The sequence below is a fragment of the Scyliorhinus torazame genome, chromosome 26 (genome assembly GCF_047496885.1).
Source record: "Scyliorhinus torazame isolate Kashiwa2021f chromosome 26, sScyTor2.1, whole genome shotgun sequence".
In the NCBI taxonomy this organism is placed as follows: Eukaryota; Metazoa; Chordata; class Chondrichthyes; order Carcharhiniformes; family Scyliorhinidae; genus Scyliorhinus; species Scyliorhinus torazame.
This window is the reverse complement of record NC_092732.1, coordinates 4064337-4077572: the sequence shown is the minus strand read 5'-3', so window position 1 is coordinate 4077572 and position 13236 is coordinate 4064337. Positions and strand designations below refer to the sequence as shown.

General features: G+C 65.9%; 1 protein-coding gene across 1 annotated transcript in view; it reads left to right on the top strand.

The window, feature by feature from the left end:
• Positions 1-13236, top strand: part of arhgef2b (rho/rac guanine nucleotide exchange factor (GEF) 2b) — a 281563-nt gene that overhangs the window by 44896 nt on the left and 223431 nt on the right. Inside the window, exons 5-6 of the mRNA XM_072490452.1 lie at positions 1113-1363; positions 10350-10475. Of these exons, the coding sequence (XP_072346553.1) occupies positions 1113-1363; positions 10350-10475 (377 nt within the window). The remainder of the gene's footprint in view (positions 1-1112; positions 1364-10349; positions 10476-13236) is intronic.

Here is a 13236-nt window from a genome sequence, read left to right as displayed (position 1 = left end):
CCCCGTGGTCAACAGGTCAAACTCCGTCTGGAGCCGTCGTCTTTCCCCAAGTAATCTTTCCTCCGGGGCCTCTGCGTATCTCCTGTCCACTCTCAAAATCTCCCCCACTAACCTCCCCCTTTCCATACCCTCTGTCTTCTCCCTATGAGCCCTGATGGAGATTAGCTCTCCCCTGACAACCGCCTTCAACGCCTCCCATACCACCCCCACCCACACCTCCCCGTTGTCGTTGGCCTCCAAGTACCTTTCGATACACCCCCTCACCTTCCCACACACCACCTCATCCGCCAGCAGTCCCACATCCAGCCGCCACAGCGGGCGTTGGTCCCTCTCCTCTCCCAGCTCCTTCCACCCAGTGCGGGGCATGGTCCGAAACGGCTATAGCCGAATACTCCGTCCCCTCCACCCTCGGGATGAGCGCCCTACCCAGAACAAAGAAATCTATCCAGGAGTAAGCTTTGTGTACATGGGAGAAGAAAGAAAATTCCCTGGCCTGCGGCCTTGCAAACCTCCATGGGTCCACTCCCCCCATCTGATACATAAACCCCCTGAGCACCTTGGCCGCCACCGGCCTCTTTCCCGTCCTTGATTTGGAGCGGTCCAGTGCTGGGTCCAACACCGTATTGAAGTCCCCTCCCATTATCAGGCCTCCTATCTCCAGGTCCGGAATGCGCCCCAACATGCGCTTCATGAATCCTGCATCATCCCAGTTCGGGGCGTATACGTTTACCAACACCACCCAACATCCCTTGCAGCCTCCCGCTCACCATCACATATCGCCCTCCATTGTCCGCTACAATAGTCTTGGCCTCAAATGACACCCGCTTTCCCACCAATATTGCCACCCCTCTATTCTTCGCGTCCAGTCCTGAGTGGAATACCTGTCCTACCCATCCAGGCCCGTACACTCTGACCCGTACACTCTGACCCGTACACTCTGACCCGTACACTCTGACCCTTATTCACTGATCCAGCCATCTTGACCTGGCCACTCTGACCCTGACACTCTGATCCTTACCCTCTGACCCTTATACTCCGATCCAGCCACCCTGACCCTGGCCACTCTGACCCTTGCACTGAACCTTACCCTCTGACCCTGTGCCTCTCTCCAGAGCTGATCCAGACCGAGGTTCACCACATGCGGACTCTGAAGATTATGTCAGATCTGTTCCGGAAGGGAATGTTGGAGGAGTTACAGATGGATCGCAGTACAGCCGACACAATGTTCCCGGCTCTCGATGATCTGATCGAATTTCATGTCCAGTTTCTGTCCCGACTCCTCGATCGACGTAAGGAGTCGCTGGTGTCGGACAGCGAGAAGAACTTTGTCATCAATCGGCTGGGTGACATCCTAGTCAGCGAGGTATCCAAAACACGTCTGCCTCCCGGACCCTGTCTGCCTCCCGGACCCCGTCTGTCTCCCGGACCCCGTCTGCCTCCCGGACCCCGTCTGTCTCCCGGACCCCGTCTGCCTCCCGGACCCCGTCTGCCTCCCGGACCCCGTCTGCCTCCCGGATCCCGTCTGTCTCCCGGACCCCGTCTGCCTCCCGGACCCCGTCCGCCTCCCGGACCCCGTCCGTCTCCCGGACCCCGTCCGTCTCCCGGACCCCGTCTGCCTCCCGGACCCCGTCTGTCTCCCGGACCCCGTCCGCCTCCCGGACCCCGTCTGTCTCCCGGACCCCGTCCGTCTCCCGGACCCCGTCTGTCTCCCGGACCCCGTCCGCCTCCCGGACCCCGTCTGCCTCCCGGACCCCGTCTGTCTCCCGGACCCCGTCTGTCTCCCGGACCCCGTCTGTCTCCCGGACCCCGTCTGTCTCCCGGACCCCGTCTGTCTCCCGGACCCCGTCTGTCTCCCGGACCCCGTCCGTCTCCCGGACCCCGTCCGTCTCCCGGACCCCGTCTGTCTCCCGGACCCCGTCTGCCTCCCGGACCCCGTCTGTCTCCCGGACCCCGTCTGTCTCCCGGACCCCGTCTGTCTCCCGGACCCCGTCTGTCTCCCGGACCCCGTCCGTCTCCCGGACCCCGTCTGCCTCCCAGACCCCGTCTGTCTCCCGGACCCCGTCTGTCTCCCGGACCCCGTCTGTCTCCCGGACCCCGTCTGTCTCCCGTCTGTCTCCCGGACCCCGTCCGTCTCCCGGACCCCGTCCGTCTCCCGGACCCCGTCTGTCTCCCGTCTGTCTCCCGTCTGTCTCCCGGACCCCGTCTGTCTCCCGGACCCCGTCTGCCTCCCGGACCCCGTCTGTCTCCCGGACCCCGTCCGTCTCCCGGACCCCGTCCGCCTCCCGGACCCCGTCTGTCTCCCGTCTGCCTCCCGGATCCCGTCCGTCTCCCGTCTGTCTCCCGGACCCCGTCTGCCTCCCGGACCCCGTCTGTCTCCCGGACCCCGTCTGCCTCCCGGACCCCGTCTGCCTCCCGGACCCCGTCTGTCTCCCGGACCCCGTCCGTCTCCCGGACCCCGTCCGTCTCCCGGACCCCGTCCGTCTCCCGGACCCCGTCCGTCTCCCGGACCCCGTCCGTCTCCCGGACCCCGTCTGTCTCCCGGACCCCGTCCGTCTCCCGGACCCCGTCTGCCTCCCAGACCCCGTCTGTCTCCCGGACCCCGTCTGTCTCCCGGACCCCGTCTGTCTCCCGGACCCCGTCTGTCTCCCGTCTGTCTCCCGGACCCCGTCCGTCTCCCGGACCCCGTCTGTCTCCCGTCTGTCTCCCGTCTGTCTCCCGGACCCCGTCTGTCTCCCGGACCCCGTCTGCCTCCCGGACCCCGTCTGTCTCCCGGACCCCGTCCGTCTCCCGGACCCCGTCCGCCTCCCGGACCCCGTCTGTCTCCCGTCTGCCTCCCGGATCCCGTCCGTCTCCCGTCTGTCTCCCGGACCCCGTCTGCCTCCCGGACCCCGTCTGTCTCCCGGACCCCGTCTGTCTCCCGGACCCCGTCCGTCTCCCGGACCCCGTCCGTCTCCCGGACCCCGTCCGTCTCCCGGACCCCGTCCGTCTCCCGGACCCCGTCCGTCTCCCGGACCCCGTCCGTCTCCCGGACCCCGTCTGTCTCCCGGACCCCGTCTGTCTCCCGGACCCCGTCTGTCTCCCGGACCCCGTCCGTCTCCCGGACCCCGTCCGTCTCCCGGACCCCGTCTGTCTCCCGGACCCCGTCCGTCTCCCGGACCCCGTCCGTCTCCCGGACCCCGTCCGTCTCCCGGACCCCGTCTGTCTCCCGTCTGTCTCCCGGACCCCGTCTGTCTCCCGGACCCCGTCTGTCTCCCGTCTGTCTCCCGTCTGTCTCCCGGACCCCGTCTGTCTCCCGGACCCCGTCCGTCTCCCGGACCCCGTCTGTCTCCCGTCTGTCTCCCGGACCCCGTCCGTCCCCCGGACCCCGTCTGTCTCCCGGACCCCGTCTGCCTCCCGGACCCCGTCTGTCTCCCGGACCCCGTCTGTCTCCCGGACCCCGTCCGTCTCCCGGACCCCGTCTGTCTCCCGGACCCCGTCTGTCTCCCGGACCCCGTCTGTCTCCCGGACCCCGTCCGTCTCCCGGACCCCGTCTGTCTCCCGGACCCCGTCTGTCTCCCGGGTCCCGTCTGTCTCCCGTCCGCCTCCCGGACCCCGTCTGTCTCCCGGACCCCGTCTGTCTCCCGGACCCCGTCTGTCTCCCGTCTGTCTCCCGGACCCCGTCCGCCTCCCGGACCCCGTCTGTCTCCCGGACCCCGTCTGTCTCCCGTCTGCCTCCCGTCCGCCTCCCGGACCCCGTCTGTCTCCCGGACCCCGTCTGTCTCCCGGACCCCGTCTGTCTCCCGTCTGCCTCCCGGACCCCGTCCGTCCCCCGGACCCCGTCCGTCTCCCGGGTCCCGTCTGTCCCCCGGACCCCGTCCGTCCCCCGGACCCCGTCTGCCTCCCGGACCCCGTCCGTCCCCCGGACCCCGTCCGTCTCCCGGACCCCGTCTGTCTCCCGGACCCCGTCCGCCTCCCGGACCCCGTCCGTCCCCCGGACCCCGTCTGTCTCCCGGATCCCGTCTGTCTCCCGTCTGTCTCCCGGACCCCGTCTGTCTCCCGGACCCCGTCCGTCCCCCGGACCCAGTCTGTCTCCCGGACCCCGTCTGTCTCCCGTCCGTCTCCCGGACCCCGTCCGTCTCCCGGACCCCGTCCGTCTCCCGGACCCCGTCTGTCTCCCGGACCCCGTCTGTCTCCCGGACCCCGTCTGTCTCCCGGACCCCGTCCGTCTCCCAGACCCCGTCTGTCTCCCGGACCCCGTCTGTCTCCCGGACCCCGTCTGTCTCCCGGACCCCGTCTGTCTCCCGGACCCCGTCCGCCTACCGGACCCCGTCCGTCTCCCGGACCCCGTCTGCCTCCCGGACCCCGTCTGTCTCCCGGACCCCGTCTGTCTCCCGGACCCCGTCCGCCTCCCGGACCCCGTCCGTCTCCCGGACCCCGTCCGCCTCCCGGACCCCGTCCGTCTCCCGGACCCCGTCTGCCTCCCGGACCCCGTCTGTCTCCCGGACCCCGTCTGCCTCCCGGACCCCGTCTGTCTCCCGGACCCCGTCTGTCTCCCGTCTGTCTCCCGGACCCCGTCCGTCTCCCGGACCCCGTCCGCCTCCCGGACCCCGTCTGTCTCCCGGACCCCGTCTGCCTCCCGGACCCCGTCCGTCTCCCGGACCCCGTCCGTCTCCCGGACCCCGTCTGTCTCCCGGACCCCGTCTGTCTCCCGGACCCCGTCCGCCTCCCGGACCCCGTCTGTCTCCCGGACCCCGTCTGTCTCCCGGACCCCGTCTGTCTCCCGGATCCCGTCCGTCTCCCGGACCCCGTCTGTCTCCCGGATCCCGTCCGTCTCCCGGACCCCGTCTGTCTCCCGGACCCCGTCTGTCTCCCGGACCCCGTCTGTCTCCCGGACCCCGTCCGTCTCCCGGACCCCGTCCGTCTCCCGGATCCCGTCCGTCTCCCGGATCCCGTCTGTCTCCCGGACCCCGTCCGTCTCCCGGACCCCGTCTGTCTCCCGGACCCCGTCCGTCTCCCAGACCCCGTCTGCCTCCCGGACCCCGTCTGCCTCCCGGACCCCGTCTGTCTCCCGGACCCCGTCTGTCTCCCGGACCCCGTCTGTCTCCCGGACCCCGTCTGTCTCCCGGACCCCGTCCGTCTCCCGGACCCCGTCTGTCTCCCGGACCCCGTCTGCCTCCCGGACCCCGTCTGTCTCCCGGACCCCGTCCGTCTCCCGGACCCCGTCCGCCTCCCGGACCCCGTCCGTCTCCCGGACCCCGTCCGTCTCCCGGACCCCGTCTGCCTCCCGGACCCCGTCTGCCTCCCGGACCCCGTCTGTCTCCCGGACCCCGTCTGCCTCCCGGACCCCGTCCGTCTCCCGGATCCCGTCCGTCTCCCGGACCCCGTCCGTCTCCCGGACCCCGTCCGTCTCCCGGACCCCGTCTGTCTCCCGGACCCCGTCTGTCTCCCGGACCCCGTCCGTCTCCCGGACCCCGTCCGTCTCCCGGACCCCGTCTGCCTCCCGGACCCCGTCCGCCTCCCGGACCCCGTCCGTCTCCCGGACCCCGTCCGCCTCCCGGACCCCGTCTGTCTCCCGGACCCCGTCTGTCTCCCGGACCCCGTCCGTCTCCCGGACCCCGTCCGTCTCCCGGACCCCGTCCGCCTCCCGGACCCCGTCTGTCTCCCGGACCCCGTCCGCCTCCCGGACCCCGTCTGTCTCCCGGACTCCGTCCGTCTCCCGGACCCCGTCTGTCTCCCGGATCCCGTCCGTCTCCCGGACCCCGTCTGTCTCCCGGACCCCGTCTGTCTCCCGGACCCCGTCTGTCTCCCGGACCCCGTCTGTCTCCCGGACCCCGTCCGTCTCCCGGACCCCGTCTGTCTCCCGGACCCCGTCTGTCTCCCGGACCCCGTCTGTCTCCCGGACCCCGTCTGTCTCCCGGACCCCGTCCGTCTCCCGGACCCCGTCTGTCTCCCGTCCGTCTCCCGGACCCCGTCTGTCTCCCGGACCCCGTCCGTCTCCCGGACCCCGTCTGTCTCCCGTCCGTCTCCCGGACTCCGTCCGTCTCCCGGACCCCGTCTGTCTCCCGGATCCCGTCCGTCTCCCGTCCGTCTCCCGGACTCCGTCCGTCTCCTGGACCCCGTCTGTCTCCCGGATCCCGTCCGTCTCCCGGACCCCGTCTGTCTCCCGGACCCCGTCCGTCTCCCGGACCCCGTCTGCCTCCCGGACCCCGTCTGTCTCCCGGACCCCGTCTGCCTCCCGTCCGTCTCCCGGACCCCGTCTGTCTCCCGGACCCCGTCTGCCTCCCGTCCGTCTCCCGGACCCCGTCTGCCTCCCGGACCCCGTCTGTCTCCCGGACCCCGTCTGTCTCCCGGACCCCGTCTGTCTCCCGGATCCCGTCCGTCTCCCGGGTCCCGTCTGTCTCCCGGATCCCGTCCGTCTCCCGGGTCCCGTCTGTCTCCCGGACCCCGTCCGTCTCCCGGACCCCGTCCGTCTCCCGGACCCCGTCTGTCTCCCGGACCCCGTCCGTCTCCCGGACCCCGTCCGTCTCCCGGACCCCGTCTGTCTCCCGGATCCCGTCTTAATCCCGGATCCCGTCTGTCTCCCGGACCCCGTCCGTCTCCCGGATCCCGTCTGTCTCCCGGGTCCCGTCTGTCTCCCGGATCCCGTCTGTCTCCCGGATCCCGTCTTAATCCCGGATCCCGTCTGTCTCCCGGACCCCGTCCGTCTCCCGGATCCCGTCTGTCTCCCGGACCCCGTCCGTCTCCCGGATCCCGTCTGTCTCCCGGGTCCCGTCTGTCTCCCGGATCCCGTCTTAACCCCGGATCCCGTCTGTCTCCCGGACCCCGTCCGGATCCCGTCTGTCTCCCGGGTCCCGTCTGTCTCCCGGATCCCGTCTGTCTCCCGGATCCCATCTGAATCCCGGATCCCGTCTGCCTCCCGGATCCCGTCTGAATCCCGGATCCAGTCTGAATCCCGGATCCCGTCTGTCTCCCGGATCCCGTCTGAATCCCGGATCCCGTCTGCCTCCCGGATCCCGCCTGAATCCCGGATCCCGTCCGTCTCCCGGATCCCGTCTGTCTCCCGGATCCCGTCTGTCTCCCGGATCCCGTCTGAATCCCGGATCCCGTCTGTCTCCCGGATTCCGTCAGTCACCCTGATCCCGTCTGTCTCCCGGATCCCGTCTGAATCCCGGATCCCGTCTGTCTCTGTCTCTCTCTCTCTGTCTCTCTCTCTCTCTCTGTCTCTCTCTCTCTCTGCCTCTCTCTCTCTCTGCCTCTCTCTCCCTCTGTCTCTCTCTCTGTCTCTCTCTCTCTCTGTCTCTCTCTCTCTCTCTCTCTGTCTCTCTCTCTCTCTCTGCCTCTCTCTCCCTCTGTCTCTCTCTCTGTGTCTCTCTCTCTCCGTCTCTCTCTCTCTCTCTGTCTCTCTCTCTCGGACTCTCTTTCTCTCTGTCTCTCTCTCTCTCTCTGTCTCTCTCTCTCTCTCTCTCCCTCTGTCTGTCTGTCTCTCTCTTTCTCTCTCTCTCTGTCTCTCTCTGTCTCTCTCTCTCTCTCTCTCCCTCTGTCTGTCTGTCTCTCTCTCTCTCCCTCTGTCTGTCTGTCTCTCTCTTTCTCTCTCTCTCTGACTCTCTCTGTCCCTCTCTCTGTCTCTCTTTCTCTCTCTCTCTGACTCTCTCTCTCTCTCTCTCCCTCTGTCTGTCTGTCTCTCTCTTTCTCTCTCTCTCTGTCTCTCTCTGTCTCTCTCTCTCTCTCTCTCCCTCTGTCTGTCTGTCTCTCTCTCTCTGTCTCTCTCTCTCTCTGTCTCTCTCTCTCTCTCTCCCTCTGTCTGTCTGTCTCTCTCTTTCTCTCTCTCTCTGACTCTCTCTGTCCCTCTCTCTGTCTCTCTTTCTCTCTCTCTCTGACTCTCTCTGTCCTTCTCTCTGTCTCTCTCTCTGTCTCTCTCTCTGCCTCTCCCTCTGTCTCTGTCTCTGTCTCCCCCCTCTCCCCCCTCTCCCCCCCCTCTTCTCCCCCCCCCTCTTCTCCCCCCGCCCTCTTCCCCCCCCCCTCTTCTTCTTCCCCCCCCCCTCTTCCCCCCCCTCTTCCCCCCCTCTTCCCCCCCTCTTCCCCCCCCTTCCCCCCCCCTCTTTCCCCCCCCTCCTCTTTCCCCCCCCTCTTCCCCCCCCCTCTTCCCCCCCCTCTCCCCCCCCCTCTTCCCCCCCCCCCTCTTCCCCCCCCCCTCTTCCCCCCCCCCTCTTCCCCCCCCCCTCTTCCCCCCCCCCTCTTCCCCCCCCCCTCTTCCCCCCCCCCTCTTCCCCCCCCCTCTTCCCCCCCCCTCTTCCCCCCCCCTCTTCCCCCCCCCCCTCTTCCCCCCCCCCTCTTCCCCCCCCCCTCTTCCCCCCCCTTCCCCCCCCTCTTCTCCCCCCCCTCTTTCACCCCCCTCCTTCCCCCCCCTTCCCCCCCCCTCCCCCCCCTTCCCCCCCCTCTTCCCCCCCCCCCCTCTTCCCCCCCTCTTCCCCCCCCCTCTTCCCCCCCCTCTTCCCCCCCCTCTTCCCCCCCCTCTTCTCCCCCCCCTCTTTCACCCCCTCCTTCCCCCCCCTCTTCCCCCCCTCTTCCCCCCCCTCTTCCCCCCCCTCTTCCCCCCCCTCTTTCCCCCCCCTCTTTCCCCCCCCTCTTTCCCCCCCCCTCTTCCCCCCCCTCTTTCCCTCCCCCCCTCTTCCCCCCCCTCTTCCCCCCCCCCTCTTTCCCCCCCTCTTTCCCCCCCCTCTTTCCCCCCCCTCTTTCCCCCCCCTCTTTCCCCCCCCTCTTTCCCCCCCCTCTTTCCCCCCCCTCTTTCCCCCCCCCTCTTTCCCCCCCCTCTTCCCCCCCCTCTTCTTCTTCCCCCCTCCTCTTCCCCCCCCCCTCTTCCCCCCCACTCTTCCCCCCCTCTTCCCCCCCCTCTTCCCCCCCCCCTCTTCCCCCCCTTCCCCCCCCTCTTCTCCCCCCCTTCCCCCCCCTCTTCTCTCCCCCCCCTCTTTCCCCCCCTCTTTCCCCCCCCCTTCCCCCCCCCCTTTCCCCCCCCCTTTCCCCCCCCCCTTTCCCCCCCCTCTTCCCGCCCCTCTTCCCCCCCCCTCTTCCCCCCCCCTCTTCCCCCCCTCTTCCCCCCCCCCTCTTTCCCCCCCCCTCTTCCCCTCCCCCCTCTTCCCCCCCCCCCTCTTCCCCCCCCCCCTCTTTCCCTCCCCCCCCCTCTTTCCCTCCCCCCCCCTCTTTCCCCCCCCCCTCTTTTTCCCCCCCCCCTCTTTTTCCCCCCCCCCCTCTTTTTCCCCCCCCCCTCTTTTCCCCCCCCCCTCTTTTTCCCCCCCCCTCTTTCCCCCCCCCTCTTTCCCCCCCCTCTTCCCCCCCCTCTTTCCCCCCCCTCTTTCCCCCCCCTCTTCCCCCCCCCCTCTTCCCCCCCCCCCTCTTCCCCCCCCCCCTCTTTCCCCCCCCCCTCTCCCCCCCCCTCTTCCCCTCCCCCTTCCCCCCCCTCTTCCCCTTCCCCCCCTCTTCCCCCCCTCTTCCCCCCCCCTCTTGCCCCCCTCTTCCTCTTCCCCCCCCTCTTCCCCCCCCCCCTCTTCCCCCCCCCCCCTCTTCCCCCCCCCCCCTCTTCCCCCCCCCTCTTCCCCCCCCCCTCTTCCCCTTCCCCACCCTCTTCCCCTTCCCCCCCTCTTCCCCTTCCCCCCCTCTTCCCCTTCCCCCCCCTCTCTTCCCCCCCCCTCTTCCCCCCCCCTCTTCCCCCCCCCTCTTCCCCCCCCCCTCTTCCCCCCCCCCTCTTCCCCCCCCCTCTTCCCCCCCCCTCTTCCCCCCCCCTCTTCCCCCCCCCTCTTCCCCCCCCCTCTTCCCCCCCCACTCTTCCCCCCCCTCTTCCCTCCCCCCTCTTCCCTCCCCCCTCTTCCCTCCCCCCCTCTTCCCTCCCCCCCCTTCCCTCCCCCCTCTTCCCTCCCCCCCTCTTCCCTCCCCCCTCTTCCCTCCCCCCCTCTTCCCTCCCCCCCTCTTCCCTCCCCCCCTCTTCCCTCCCCCCCTCTTCCCTCCCCCCCTCTTCCCTCCCCCCCTCTTCCCTCCCCCCCTCTTCCCTCCCCCCCTCTTCCCTCCCCCCCTCTTCCCTCCCCCCCTCTTCCCTCCCCCCCTCTTCCCTCCCCCCCTCTTCCCCCCTCTCTCCCCCCCCTCTCCCTCCCCCCCCTCTCCCTCCCCCCCTCTCCCTCCCCCCCTCTCCCTCCCCCCCTCTCCCTCCCCCCCTCTCCCTCCCCCCCTCTCTCTCCTCCCCTCTCCTCCCCCCTCTCCTCCCCCCTCTCCCCCCCCTCTCCCCTCTCCCTCCCCCCCTCTCCCCCCCCCTCTCCCCCTCTCCCCCGCCCTCTCTCTCTCTCTCTCTCCATGCTAATCCCTCTCTCTCTCTCTCTCTGCAGTTCTCAGGTCAGAATGCGGAGTCGATGAAAAGGGCGTACGCGGAGTTCTGTAGCCGCCATACCAAGGCCGTGAAGCTGTACAAGGAGCTCTTCACACGGGACAAGCGATTCCAGCAATTTGTGCGAGTGAGTTGACAGAACCTCCGGCTAAACCAGCAAACCCTCTTGTACATTGCTCGTATAGCCAGTGATTCCCCAGCGGCAGCCTTCCGGCTGAGCAGGGGACCTGGCGAGAATGTGGAGGTAGTTCTTGTCATAATATACACCAGCCTATCGTGGTGCAGACACACACTGATGGACAGGCAGTGGGACCAATCAACACACACAACCCCGCAGCCAATCACCAGTGAGAGCACACGCACTATAAAGACAGGGGACAGGAGAGTTCCCGCTCATTCTAGTAGCAGCCAGCTCGGAGCACAGAGCTCACAGCCTGCAACACAGACATTCACCATGTGCTGAGTGCATCGACTGGTTAGGACAAGGCAAAGGTCTTTAGTTAAAGCTAGTATCGTGTTAACCCACAATCTGAGTGTGTTTAAACAGTTAATGGTTCAATAAAATAGTGTTGCACTATTTCAAGTGTTGGTGACCTGTATGTGATCCAGAACACCCAACACATCAGTTCTCGCTGGTAAAGGGGCCGAGCACATCCCAGGCAGCAGTGCCAACATTTCCCGAATAAAGTTCTTGGTTCTGGTAAAACACCACGGCCTCGGACAGTCCATCCTGCAAACACCACCCTGCCCGACCGAGCCACTGGGGCATCGCCCAGCACCGGGAATCAGGAGGGAGCTTTACTCTGTATCTAACCCCGTGCTGTATCGGTCCTGGGAGTGTTTGATGGGGACTGTGTAGAGGCACCTTTACTCTGTATCTAACCCCGCGCTGTACCTGTCCTGGGAGTGTTTGATGGGGACAGTGTAGAGGGAGCTTTACTCTGTATCTAACACCGTGCTGTACCTGTCCTGGGAGTGTTTGATGGGGACAGTGTAGAGGGTGCTTTACTCTGTATCTAACCCCGTGCTGTACCTGTCCTGGGAGTGTTTGATGGGGACAGTGTAGAGGGAGCTTTACTCTGTATCTAACGCCGCGTTGTACCTGTCCTGGGAGTGTTTGATGGGGACAGTGTAGAGGGAGCTTTACTCTGTATCTAACCCCGTGCCGTATCGGTCCTGCGAGTGATTGATGGGGACTGTGTAGAGGGACCTTTACTATGTATCTAACCCCGTGCTGTACCTGTCCTGGGAGTGTTTGATGGGGACAGTGTAGAGGGAGCTTTACTCTGTATCTAACCCCGTGCTGTACCTGTCCTGGGAATGTTTGATGGGGACAGTGTAGAGGGAGCTTTACTCTGTATCTAACCCCGTGCTGTACCTGTCCTGCGAGTGTTTGATGGGGACAGTGTAGAGGGAGCTTTACTCTGTATCTAACCCCGTGCTGTACCTGTCCTGGGAATGTTTGATGGGGACAGTGTAGAGGGAGCAAAACTCAGTATCTAACCCCGTGCTGTACCTGTCCTGGGAGTGTTTGATGGGGACAGTGTAGAGGGAGCTTCACTCTGTATCTAACCCCGTGCCGTATCGGTCCTGCGAGTGATTGATGGGGACAGTGTAGAGGGAGCTTTACTCTGTATCTAACCCCGTGCTGTACCTGTCCTGGGAGTGTTTGATGGGGACAGTGTAGAGGGCGCTTTACTCTGTATCTAACCCCGTGCTGTACCTGTCCTGGGAGTGTTTGATGGGGACAGTGTAGAGGGAGCTTTACTCTGTATCTAACCCTGTGCTGTACCTGTCCTGAGAGTGTTTGATGGGGACAGTGTAGAGGGAGCTTTACTCTGTATCTACCCCCCTGCTGTACCTGTCCTGGGAGTGTTTGATGGGGACAGTGTAGAGGGAGCTTTACTCTGTATCTAACCCCGTGCTGTACCTGTCGTGGGAGTGTTTGATGGGGACAGTGTAGAGGGAGCTTTACTCTGTATCTAACCCCGTGCTGTACCTGTCCTGGGAATGTTTGATGGGGACAGTGTAGAGGGAGCTTTACTCTGTATCTAACCCCGTGCTGTACCTGTCCTGGGAGTGTTTGATGGGGACAGTGTAGAGGGAGCTTTACTCTGTATCTAACACCGTGCTGTATCGGTCCTGCGAGTGATTGATGGGGACTGTGTAGAGGCACCTTTACTGTGTATCTAACCCCGTGCTGTACCTGTCCTGGGAGTGTTTGATGGGGACAGTGAAGAGGGAGCTTTACTCTGTATCTAACCCCGTGCTGTACCTGTCCTGGGAATGTTTGATGGGGACAGTGTAGAGGGAGCTTTACTCTGTATCTAACCCCGTGCTGTACGTGTCCTGGGAGTGTTTGATGGGGACAGTGTAGAGGGAGCTTTACTCTGTATCTAACGCCGCGCTGTACCTGTCCTGGGAGTGTTTGATGGGGACAGTGGAGAGGGAGCTTTACTATGTATCTAACGCCGCGCTGTACCTGTCCTGGGAGTGTTTGATGGGGACAGTGTAGAGGGAGCTTTACTCTGTATCTAACCCCGTGCTGTACCTGTCCTGGGAGTGTTTGATGGGGACAGTGTAGAGGGAGCTTTACTCTGTATCTAACCCCGTGCTGTACCTGTCCTGGGAGTGATTGATGGACACTGTGTAGAGGGAGCTTTACTCTGTATCTAACCCCGTGCTGTACCTGTCCTGGGAGTGTTTGATGGGGACAGTGTAGAGGCAGCTTCACTCTGTATCTAACCCTGAGCTGTACCTGTCCTGGGAGTGTTTGATGGGGACAGTGTAGAGGGAGCTTTATTCTATATCAAACCCCGTGCTGTACCTGTCCTGGGAGTGTTTGATGGGGACAGTGTAGAGGGAGCTTTACTCTGTATCTAACCCCG